Below are 12,055 nucleotides of genomic sequence, written 5' to 3' on the forward strand. Positions count from 1 at the left end.
GTGAGACGGACCTAATAGCTTTGGGTCAGGCTGAGGAATCGTGCTCACAGTGCTCCTCTAAAAGGAGATTTGGAGCAAGAACATAAATTATGTATGCATTATTATTAATATACATTAATATTATTATATCCATTATTATTATTATGTATGAATTATTATGAGGCTGAAAGGAGTTTCCTCCGTAGGGTGTCTGGGCTCAGCCTTAGAGATAGGGTGAGGAGCTCGGACATCCGGAGGGAGCTCGGAGCAGAGCCGCTGCTCCTTCGCGTCGAAAGGAACCAGTTGGGGTGGTTCGGGCTCTGATTAGGATGCCTCCTGGGCGCCTTCCTTTGGTGGTTTTTCGGGCACGTCCAACTTGGAGGAGACCCCGGAGTAGATCCAGGACTCGCTGGAGGGACTACATGTCCAATCTGGCCCGGGAACGCCTTGGGATCCCCCAGGAGGAGCTGGAGGGCGTTGCTGGGGAGAGAGATGTCTGCAGTGCCCTACTTAGCTTGCTGGCACCGTGACCCGACCCCGGAGAAGCGGCTGATGATGAGATGAGATGACATGAATTATCGTTAAATGTGAACATTTCATGCAAAGATCGTCAATGGTGCTTTATAGACTGAAAGCCAGACTAGAAGGGTTTTCCTGTGTTTTTGTGTATATTTCTTGTGGTCTGTCTTTTTTTTTAACTGTCCGATTTATTCACATGAAAGACTTCCTGATATTCTATACCTTTTACAGGGTACTTCTGGTCACGGTTGATGTAATCATTGAATGTTGTATCCCAGAATTAACCGTCTTGACATAACTTGGTTTGGTTTAAGTGTTGTTGAGAACTCAACATCCAGGGAATGCCGTCTCTTGTGGTTTTAATCAAAACTCAATCAGCTAATGCAAATGAAAAATAACTAAGGCTGTTTGCAGAAGATGTTGGGGGCGGGGGCAACTGACAAATAATGAATCGTGTTCTATTTTTAAGAGTGATGGGTTTATTATTATTCAAATACAAACATCTATCCATTTATTCCCCCTTTTTTTTCGGGTGACAGAGGATGCCCGGCATACTTTGGGGAAGAGAGAGACTCCCTGTGTAGGTCACCACTCCATCAAGGGTTAATACACAGATACACAATCATTTACACTACTTTTTATAACTTGGAGCAGTTTAGTCTCCGAGTCATCCGACATGCATGCCTTTGGGCTATGGGACAAAATCAATTTTGGCCTGGAAGAAACCCATACAGACACAGGGATGAATGATAACGCATCTTTATGAGACCATGAAAAACTCTTTATGATGGAATCGGTTACGCCCAGGGTATAGAAAATTAGCAATGAGGTTCATTGCAATGAAAATCCCTCTCCAGAGAAGGAAATATGGCTTAGACATGATGTCATGTGTGAGATGTGTTTTCCATGCAGATCACTGACAGACTGTCAACAAGGCAGTGGAAGAACTTATAGCTTAAGTCAGTTCTTTCTCATGTTCCTTCCATTCAGAGAAGTACCCTATCAGGGGTTACTTAAATGAAAGCTTTTTCCTTAGCATTTGTCTATTTGCACACAATGAGAGGATACATGTGATGTGAATTGAAGTGAAATAAGGAGTCTACATTAATTGTGCATCTGTTTGCCCTGCAATGCCCGTAAGACCTGACCAGGATGTCTTCCTTAGTTCTGCTCATGGTGTGCTTCAGTAGTGATAGGCTCCGGCCCCTCGTGATCCTGAAAAAGAATAAGTGGAGCAAGAGGATGGATAGATGTTGATGACTCTTTGTTAGCAGAGCTGTTGTTTGTCGTGTTGCTTCTAGCATCGCTCTCTCCCTGCTGGGTGAATCCTCTCAGGAGAGAGGTTTATTCCCCAGACCTCAGATACCCATCAAGGCTATGCACAGGTTGACTGGAGCACAAAAACAATTAAATACAAGCTCGCTCGCTCTCTCTCTCTCTCTCTCTCTCTCTCTCTCTCTCTCTCTCTCTCTCTCTCTCTCTCTCTCTCTCTCTCTCTCTCTCTCTCTCTCTCTCTCTCTCTCTCTCTCTCTCTCTCACACACACACACACACACACCATTCTTTTTAAAGTGAAGCATGCAGGAAATGGATGGGGAGAAATTGAAACTGTTTTGTATTTAAAACGTTTTAATAAGCGAATGACCTACTTTTATTTATTTGTTTGTTTCTTTATTTATTTATAGCCCCATTATTCTGCAAATTCTTAATAATTATCTGGCCTCTGGTTCTTTTCCAGACAGTTTTAAGCATGCCATTGTTCACCCATTGCTGAAGAAACTTAATTTATATCCCCTGTCCCTAAGTAACTACAGACCAATCTCCAAATTGTCTTTTCTAAGGCTCTGGAGAGAGTAATTTCTTCTCAATTGATTTCTTTTATGAACACTAATAGTGTTTTTAATAGTTTCCAGTCTGGTTTTAGAGCACCTCATAGTACCGAAACAGCTCTAGTCAAGGTCACTAATGACCTACTGCTGACTGCAGACAGAGGTGACTGCTCAATTTTAGTTCTTTTAGACTTAAGTGTTGCCTTTGACACAGTCGATCACAATATCCTCTTACATCACTTAGAGACTTGGTTTGGCATCAAGGGCTCGGCTCTTAGACCTCACCAGCAGAACTTTTTCTGCTGTTCTGGGTAACTCTACCTCGATGCCTTAGTGGAGTTGTGGTGACCCTCAAGGCTCAGTTATGGCCTCCTTCTCTTTTCTATATACACGCTGCCCTTTGGCCAGATCATTCAAAATCACGATGTGCTCTACCACTTTTATGCTGATGACACTCAATTAAACATGCCACTAAAACCCACAGATCCTAGCACCCTAGCAAATCTTACAAATTGCCTCTCTGACATTAAATCCAGGATGTCTGAAAATGTTTCTCAAATTTAATGATGATAAATCAGAGGGCATTCTCTTCAGTCCCAAAAATTCCATCTGCTCTTTTGTTGATAATCTTGGTGGTCTGTCAGGTAGTCTTAAGCAGGCTGCTAGGAATCTTGGGGTAATATTCAATGCTAACCTCGGTTTTGGTAATCAAATCAAATGTGTTGTTCAGTCAGGCTTTCTCCAGCTCAAGCTAATCTCCAAAATTAAGGTCATTTTTATCAATTGCCAATCTGCAACAAGTTGTACATGCTTTTATCTGTTGTCGGCTTGCCCTTTGATGGCCTGGCGGCCTGTCCAGGGTGTCTCCCCGCCTGCCACCCAATGACTGCTGGGATAGGCTCCAGCATTCCCGTGACCCTGACAGCAGGACAAGTGGTTTGGTTAATAGATGGATGGATGGACTATTGTAATGCTGGTATCAGCAAGGGCTACCTCCACCATCTGCAGTTGGTACAAAACGCCGCTGCTCGGCTCATTACCGGGACAAAGAGGCATGACCATATCCTCCTTTGCTTGCCTCCCAACACGGGCTCCCTGTTATATTTTGAATTGATTTTAAATTTTTATTGCTTACTTTTAAGGCTTTAAATGGTCTTGCTCCTACACACATTTCTGATTTATTGACCTAGTATACGTATGCCCCCTCGACTGTTAAGGTCTGCAGATGGAGCCCTGCTGGTTATTCCTAGGACTCAGTTTGTTACAAAGGGCGATCGGGCTTTTGCTGTTAGAGCCCCCACACTGTGGAACTCTCTTCCTGTTGAACTAAGACAGACCAAGTCTCTAGCTTCCTTTAAATCTTGTCTTAAAACTTTTATTTTTATGAAAGCTTTAACAAATGTTTGATATTTGCTTTTATTTATGTATACTGTTTTTATTTTTACTCTTACTTGGTTTTACTCTTATTTTTGCTTTGTCTGGTGTTATTTCTTTGTAAAGCACTTTGTAATATTGTTTTAGAAAAGTGCTATATAAATAAAGTTGTTATATTTCACATCTTTAGGAATTTGGTTAAAAATATTTGAATAAATCTAAAAATGAAACAAATCTTGATAGGAGTTTATGGGTCTATGCCATGCGAATTCCAGATTTTGCACGATTTTAGAGTATTTTTGAATCTCATCTTTCATTGTACTGACATAGGAGTTGGCCACAAGCCCTCTCTTCTTATTACATGTTTATTGTTGGTTTTTATGTGGGGAAATTTTATTAGCTCAACTATTTGGTTTAAATGTTCCTATTCTAAATAGGCTGAAATTTTCAGACTTAGTTAAATGAAATTCATTTTTTATTTGATTTAGAGAAAAAAAATGTTCATCTTCAAATGTACCAGTTCTTACTTAAGTGACACAATATTACCATACTGATTTATTTTTACCTTTTCACAGCAAAGACTTTGAACTGTGAAATGATCCCCTCAAGCTTAAGCATGAAAAAAGGTTTCGTAGGATTGCCGGATTTGCAGGAGGGAAGCCGGATGTGGGTATGTGTCCTGGTCGCTGCACTAGCGTCTCCTCTGGTTGGTCGGGGCACCTATTCGGGGGGGAGGGGGAACTGGGGGGAATAGCGTGATCCTCCCACGCACGCACTAGGTCACCCTGGCGAAACGCCTCACTGTCAGGTGAAAAGAAGCAGCTGGCGACTCCACATGTATCGGAGGAGGCATGTGGTAGTCTGCAGCTCTCCCTGGATCAGCAGAAGGGGTGGAGCAGTGACCAGGACAGCGCGGAAGAGTGGAGTAATTGGCCGGATACAACTGGGGGGAAAAGGGGAGAAAAAAATCCACAAAAAAAAGGTATCGCACAACCAGATGGCAACATGCTTTTATTTGGCAGTGGCCTTACAAACATTCTTCTTGTTTCAAGAATGAGTTGCAATGATATATTTATACTGGGGGAACAGTTATACTACTTATACAGTTGCCTACTTTAGTCATATAATGTTGTTGAATACTGCATGCAATCAAATTAATGAATGAAGCCTAAAAGCTACAATCCTGAAGAGCTACATGCAAATAAACATCCTTTTGATAAATTCAATTGCTAGCACATTAATGGCAATGGCTAATTCGTTAATATATAGATCATGGTTACTTTTCAACAGTTACTGTCTCAGAGGAATCTCCTAGGAAAAAAAGATGCTACATAACTTTCCACATCTTCCTTCACCATATCAGCCACATCCAGAAGAAAATGCAAATGGCTACAAGATTAAAGAAAAACTGAAGTTGTTGTGGCTACAAGCAAATATAGCAGACCAAGCTCGGAGAAGACCTTTAACCAGCAGATACCATGATATTGGTAGCTAAAACCTGGGTTCAAACATGTTTACTGTTTGATGGTGAGGAAGATGCTAAAACAACAGGACTGCAGTTGCCAAAGGCAACTCAATTTGATCTCAAAATGGTTATCTATAGGATTTAGAGTGATCAAATACCAGTGAAGTTACTGGCAAATTAAGCAAAACAAAGACTGTAAGGATTGTAGCTTTTCACATATCACGTCTGGTTTATATAATATCATTTGTTTTTCTGCAAACAGTCGACATCACCATAGCAACCCATTGTCTTATACTGATTTTTGCCATTCTGCTGGCTCCATCGCGCAGTTTGTTTTTTTCCCATGCTATTTTGCCAACTGCTGTTTACAGTCTCCCAGGGGGAAAAAAATACTGATTTTGACATTGATTACCATGGCAACGATTTAAGGCTTCGAAGCATTCGGGTCAGCCCTACATAGTAGCTGATGAATGCAATGAATTGATACGAGCGGCTGAAATGGGTTTCCTCCGTACTGTGTCTGGGCTCAGCCTTAGAGATAGGGTGAGGAGCTCGGACATCCGGAGGGAGCTCGGAGTAGAGCCGCTGCTCCTTCGCGTCAAAAGGAGCCAGTTAAGGTGGTTCGGGCATCTGATTAGGATGCCCCCTGGGCACCTTCCTTTGGAGGTTTTCTGGGCACGTCCAACTGGGAGGAGACCCTGGGGTAGACCCAGAACTTGCTGGATGGACCACATGTCCAATCTGGGATCCCCCAGGAGGAGCTGGAGGGCGTTGCTGGGGAGAGGGACGTCTGGAGTGCCCTACTTAGCTTGCTGCCACCGTGACCCGACCCCGGAGAAGCGGCTGATGATGAGATGAGATGAGATGATGAATGCAATGCTGTTTGGTAGCCAACTCTTAAAACTAGAATATCTGAGCACACCAAAATGCATCACAACAATCCTGGCTTTCAACTGCATCATCCTACAACCATCTTGCAACCAAAAAATAATGTAATCAGAATTTTCACGGTGATTGATAACCTATCTCAAGCAAGTTTCAAGTCTCTGCAAATTGATTTTCATATCATATAGAAATAAATGGAAACCAACAGTTCCTCTACAACACGGGGGTATGCTTTGGAAAATGGTAGGAGATCATGTCAAGTGTTGTAGTTAATGGGATAAAAATGGGCGGCACGGTGGCTCAGTGGTTAGCGCTGTTGCCTCACAGCAGGAAGGTGCTGGGTTCGAACCCCGGGGTTGTCCAACCTTGGGGGTCATCCCAGGTCTTCCTCTGTTTGGAGTTGGCATGTTCTCCCCGTGTCTGCAGTGGGTTTTCTCCAGCTGCTCCGGTTTCCCCCACCATCAAAAAGACATGCATGTTAGGGTTAATTACCCTGTCTGTGCCCTTGACCGAGGCATGACAAGGCGACTGGAGTTGGTCCCTGGGTGCTGCAGGGTGGCTGCCCATTGCTCCTAGCTACACAGCTAGGATGGGTTAAATGTAGAGCGTAATTTCCCTACAGGGATCAATAAAGTATCTCAAATCTCAGAATCTCAAACCAAAAAACGTTCTAAAACATTGGTGTGTCCCTTTAAGTTGGCTTTGACTTAGTTTGGCTAACTAGTTTGGTTATTTGATTTGGTTAATTTGCGTCAGTGGTGATAATTCTATGAAATGCTACAATAGTTGGTGTGCAAGGTGGTGGCGGTGAATAGGAGTAGGTGTCCACTCACCAACTGAGATCGGACGAAACCATTACGTTTTCTTCACGATTTCAACCAATGGCAATTATTTTGTGACGCTGTCACAGTTAATCCTCGCCTTACCATGATGTGTGCAAGACAATATGGACTCATGCTCGTTAACAGCTACTACTCTGTTGTTGGACTTCTGAGCTGCTACTTGCATATGACAGATGGGATGGGTTGAGAGGAGGGACAGGTAGGGCGTATAGTCGATTTAGGTTGTTGACGAGAGAGACTTTTAGATAATATTAGGTTCAGCACTTCATTAACAGACCAAATGAAGGCCACGCCAAGCCCTGTCGAGGCGATGATGTACTGTTGCTCTTTAATGATGATGTAAAACTCTCTAATGTTTTGGTTCAAGGTTAAAATTGCTGATGTGCTGAATGCCACCAAACACAATCCAGTGTGTTCATCACGTATAGTGACCCAGCCATCCAGACTGGATCATGGGCTTTCTCATCCCTTTCATGACGCCGTTGGACGAATCATTCCTATATCACAGGAGCAGTATATCGATGTATATTTTTCAGTGGCTTTATTGTTTGTTTGTTTTTCCATAATCCAGCAGCCTCTGTTCATAGACTAAAACAGGCATTGTATACAGGGATTTCTCTACTAAATTCTGTGAAATTGAGCTTTACTATAAGAAATATCTAGCTGTATTTCATCTGTCCTTCTTTCTCCCTGTCTGCATTCATTACAATGAGGCGGGCTGCATTGTTGCAACTCCTCCTCTCACAAAATCACTGCAGGCACGACAGTAAAGCCCTTGTGAGCTTTTGTCAGCCAAATCTGGAAATGTCTTTATGCATGCTCAATAATCCAGGTAAGAAAATCAAAGAAGGTTGAATCAGTTCATCTGGATACAACATTTATTGACAGAAACGTTTCATCACTCATCTAAGTGGCCTCTTCAGTCTCAACTGACTGCAGGTACCCCCACCCTTATAAACAATACAGTGGCATAACGACCGAAACCAACGTCCAGTTTCATATGCAAATGTGGGTGTGATCATTAACTAGAGTTTCAACGGCCATGTGTAATATTCACAGAGGATTTGGAAATGTTCGCAATCACAGCATTGTAAGATGGCAACCGATGTACTCTAGCTCCCCCCCCCCCCCCCCCGGTTCAGGGATGGCCGTTCCTTCTTAACATAGACGGCCTCTTTGACTCCCTGTTCAAACCAGCGTTCCTCCCTATCAAGGATGTGCACATCCTCATCACTGACAGAGTGGCCACTGGCCTGTAGATGTAGACTGTGGAGTCCCGGTCTGGCGTGTTAGCTCTCCTGTGTTGTGCCATCCTCTTGGCCAGCATCTGTTTGGTTTCCCCAATGTACAAGCCATGGCAATCCCCCTGGCAATTGACAGTGTACACTATATTTCTCTGTTTTATGCCAGGGGATCTGATCCTTAGGGTGGACTAATTTCTGGCGCAGCGTGTTTTGGGGTTTGAAAGCAGCTGAGACGTGGTGTTTGGAAAACACACATCTCAACTTACCGACACTCCCGCCACATACAGAATCACCACTGGTTTACGCCTAGGCAGCTGTTGTCCTTCTCTCTTTGATCGGCTGGTGCACTGTTTGGGCGTCTTCCTGCCTTTGACAAATGCCCAGTTAGGATAACCACACTTAACCAGGGCCTGTTTAATGTGGGATTTCTCCCCTTCCCCGGCTGCTGTGTCGGTGGGGACTTTGTCAGCTCGGCGGTACAGCGTCCTGATGACTCCTAGTTTGTGCTGCAGTGGATGATGAGAGTCAAACCTTAAGTACTGATCAGTATGTGTTGGTTTGCGGTAAACATCAACAATCAAATGTCCCCCACCACCAACTGCAATTTCACAGTCTAAGAAGGCTAACCTGTCATTTTTCACATCTTCCCTGGTGAACTTGATGCGGCTGTCCACAGATTTAATTTTAACCCAGGTGTCGGCCACAAATCTGAACCAATTGCTAGGTGGTGTCCCTGGATAGGACATCAGAGCCCTCTTTTCCACTTCCTCCATATACAAGTTGACTACTATAGGTGAGACTGGGGGACCCATAGCACACCCATGCCTCGGCCTATAGTACTGCTCCCCTGTATGTGAAGTATGTGAGCTGAAGACAGCTTCATGAGCAGACACACTTGGTCAGTGTTAAGGGTGGTGCTATTGCTAAGAGTGGAGTCGTTTTGTAATTTCACATGGACCACCTCCACTGGTTCATCAACAGGCACGCTCATGAAGAGAGACGTAACATCATAAGAGACCATTGTTTCATCCTCCTCCATAATGATGTCCCTCACCTTATCCACAAAATCAACTGTGTTCTGAATGTGATGTTCATTACTGCCTACCAACGGGTTAAAAATAGATGCAAGACTCTTAGAGATGTTATTGGTCACTGAGTTAATCATACAAACAATAGGCCGTAATGGCACATCCTGTTTATGTATCTTAGGTAACCCATACAGACTAGGTGTAGCTTCCCCTGAGTGTAATCTGTGCTACAAATAATTAACTTGGTACTTATAATTCACCACGGCTGGGCAAGTGAGCTGATGCAGGCCAGGTGAACCAGATCACCTCAATATTCTAAAGTTAAGAAACGCCGAAAGTCAAGGGACCTTACTCGCCACCTTTGGCACAGCTGTGATATGAGCCTGTTCCTCTTTATCTTTAGATCATGAAGGAAGTGTCCCGGGCCCTGGGTAATGCAGCCGCTGATGACAGTAAATTGTTGTTGCTGAGTGCGGTGGGGACCGTTTTCTGCAGCGGCCTGGAACCATCCTATCTGATAGGGCATCTGTCAACTGACCGGAGGAAAGAGAGCATTCGTATTGCCGATGCCATACGGTAAGAAGACAAGCCACCCAGAAACACATGAAGACTGCCTCAGAACCTGCCATGAGACTTACAATATCCTAAGTATTCCTAGTGATAGTTGTGTGACCCCCACCCCCACCCCCACCCCCCTTCCAGGGATTTTGTGTTGGCGTTCATTCACTTCAAGAAGCCCATTGTGGTGGCTGTAAATGGGCCCGCCCTGGGCCTGGGGGCCTCCATCCTGCCCCTGTGTGATGTGGTGTGGGCCAGCGAGAGGGCCTGGTTCCAGACTCCTTGCGCCAGCCACCGCTTAACCCCGTCCGGCTGCTCCTCGTACACCTACCCTCAGATCCTCGGTGTAGCTCTGGTGAGTGCCAGCATCACTGAAGCTCCTAACAAGATGGTGCCCGACCAAATCTGACGTCTCTTCCCTAACCACTTATGTAGCCTACATTTTTATCTCAACTGTACGTTTTAAAGAAAAGTGTTTATTTTACAACCTGGGCCTTGTTGTTGTTGTTTCTGCCTTTGTGCATATCATTTATGATGTCCATTTACCCACCGGCTTGGAGATTCTGGACACAGTATCAGCTCTGGACGAAGCTTCGCGACGGCGTTTCTTGGGGCAACAGAACACGAGAGTCAGACATGTGTTGGCAAAACAATTTGAACCCATTTATCTAAAACAGGAATTTGAAAGTGAAAATGAAAGTGCAGTTTAAAAGTCCTTACCTGAAATGTCCAATATTATCAGCGGTCGTTCACAGTTCTGAGCTACTTCCTAGTTCAACGTGCAGGAATGAGCAGCCTGTACTTACAGTACAGTAGGTCGTAGTGAACAAGCATGCAAACTTGTCGCCTCTCGGCGTTTTCAATCCAAAATAGTTCACCTGTTTGTGCAGCTCTCTGAGACATAATTGGGGGGGGGGGTTGGTAGCCTGCCTACTCAAGGAGGCTGCTTACACCTGGCATTCTTGGGTGATCTGATCACAAGTGGACGGCTCTAAGTACAGGTGGGAATGCACCCAGCGAGTCCTCGGTGCGTCCTGGGACCCGATCACCCAGGCCGCATTCGTCCACATCGCATTGGAAGTGTAAACGCACGTGTCCCAGGCCACACTGAAGGGCCATCTCGTCAACTGACGTCCTCCGCATCAGTTGGCTAGGCGGTCACCAAAGCCCTCCTCCGTGCAGGCGCACGGGGAGGTGTTTTAAGCAGGGGGGCCGCCAACTAAAGTGAAAAGTACTGTGGCGAGCCGGCGTGGAAGAATGAGTCGAGAGGCAGAGATCTCTTTTTAATCTCAACTCCCGCGCCCCCATACACCACACGACCCCGGGAGTGCTCTTTTATTCACACCGGCCAGAACGGACCAGAACTGATAACAACATAACAAGTACCCCCCCCCCCCAAGTCCCAGTCAGGGTCCTACAGTCAGTTAGTCAGTAAACGGTCTCCTATTCAGTCTGAGACGAACCCCCAAAACAACAACACAAGAATAACCACAACATGAACACCACATCATTAAAACACAATTTCAAATCTAACATTAACAGTCCCATCAGCCATTGCGCTCCCCCAGCGCAGAACCGCCGACAGTCAGAGCGACCGCCTCCCCCGGTCGCTACAGTATGCCATCATTGTTTTGTTTGTAAGGTGTGTGTGTAGCAGATTTGGAATGGAGTGTTTACTCACTCTATTATTGAAAGTGTACATTCCACACAGCCCCGCCCACTGTTTACAATAAAGGTATGGTTTATTTATTTATTTATTTTGCATTTATTTATTAGGAAAAGTTGGGCATACTGTTGGGTCTAACATGTTACACAGCCACCTGCCATTACTTGGGGGGGGTACACCCACCACTAGGGGGAGCTGCAGCCCCCCTTCCTGCACTGATGCCTCTGTGTTTAGTTTTTTTTTTTCTTTTACCTCATCTGTCATTTCTGATAGACGTCAGACCCACAACTGCAGAAGAGCCCCCACCCGCGTGCACATTCGAGTTCAACATCAGGTTCAGCGTTTATTTATTGATGTGACTGTGACACGTTTGTGCAACAGGGAGGGTTCGAGAAGAAGGCAGACACCTTTGCGGGCTTTATTTAATAATGGCTTTCATTCGTTCATCTGGTGCTGAAGCCGTGTCCTCGCTCTCTCCTTTCGGAGCGCTCCCCCTTTTCTCCGTCTCCCCTCAGCCCTGTTGTTTCGTCCAGGACCCAGCTTCACTGCGGTATATACGGGACAGGTTGTTAGCTTGACACACCTGATGGCTAATCAGCCTCCCTGTCACGTCTGCTCCCCCGCGAGCCACGCTCCCTCTCCGCTTGCAGCCGGGGCTAAACCACAC

The 12,055-nt window shown here is 45.1% G+C and overlaps 1 protein-coding gene across 1 annotated transcript in view; it reads left to right on the forward strand.

Annotated features, from left to right (window-relative positions):
• Positions 1–12,055, forward strand: part of LOC130111454 (chromodomain Y-like protein 2) — an 80,155-nt gene that overhangs the window by 66,068 nt on the left and 2,032 nt on the right. Inside the window, exons 4-5 of the mRNA XM_056278652.1 lie at positions 9,568–9,740; positions 9,867–10,077. Coding sequence (XP_056134627.1) covers positions 9,568–9,740; positions 9,867–10,077 — 384 coding nt within the window. The remainder of the gene's footprint in view (positions 1–9,567; positions 9,741–9,866; positions 10,078–12,055) is intronic.

Source organism: Lampris incognitus, chromosome 4 (assembly GCF_029633865.1).
Source record: "Lampris incognitus isolate fLamInc1 chromosome 4, fLamInc1.hap2, whole genome shotgun sequence".
NCBI classification, from domain to species: domain Eukaryota; kingdom Metazoa; phylum Chordata; class Actinopteri; order Lampriformes; family Lampridae; genus Lampris; species Lampris incognitus.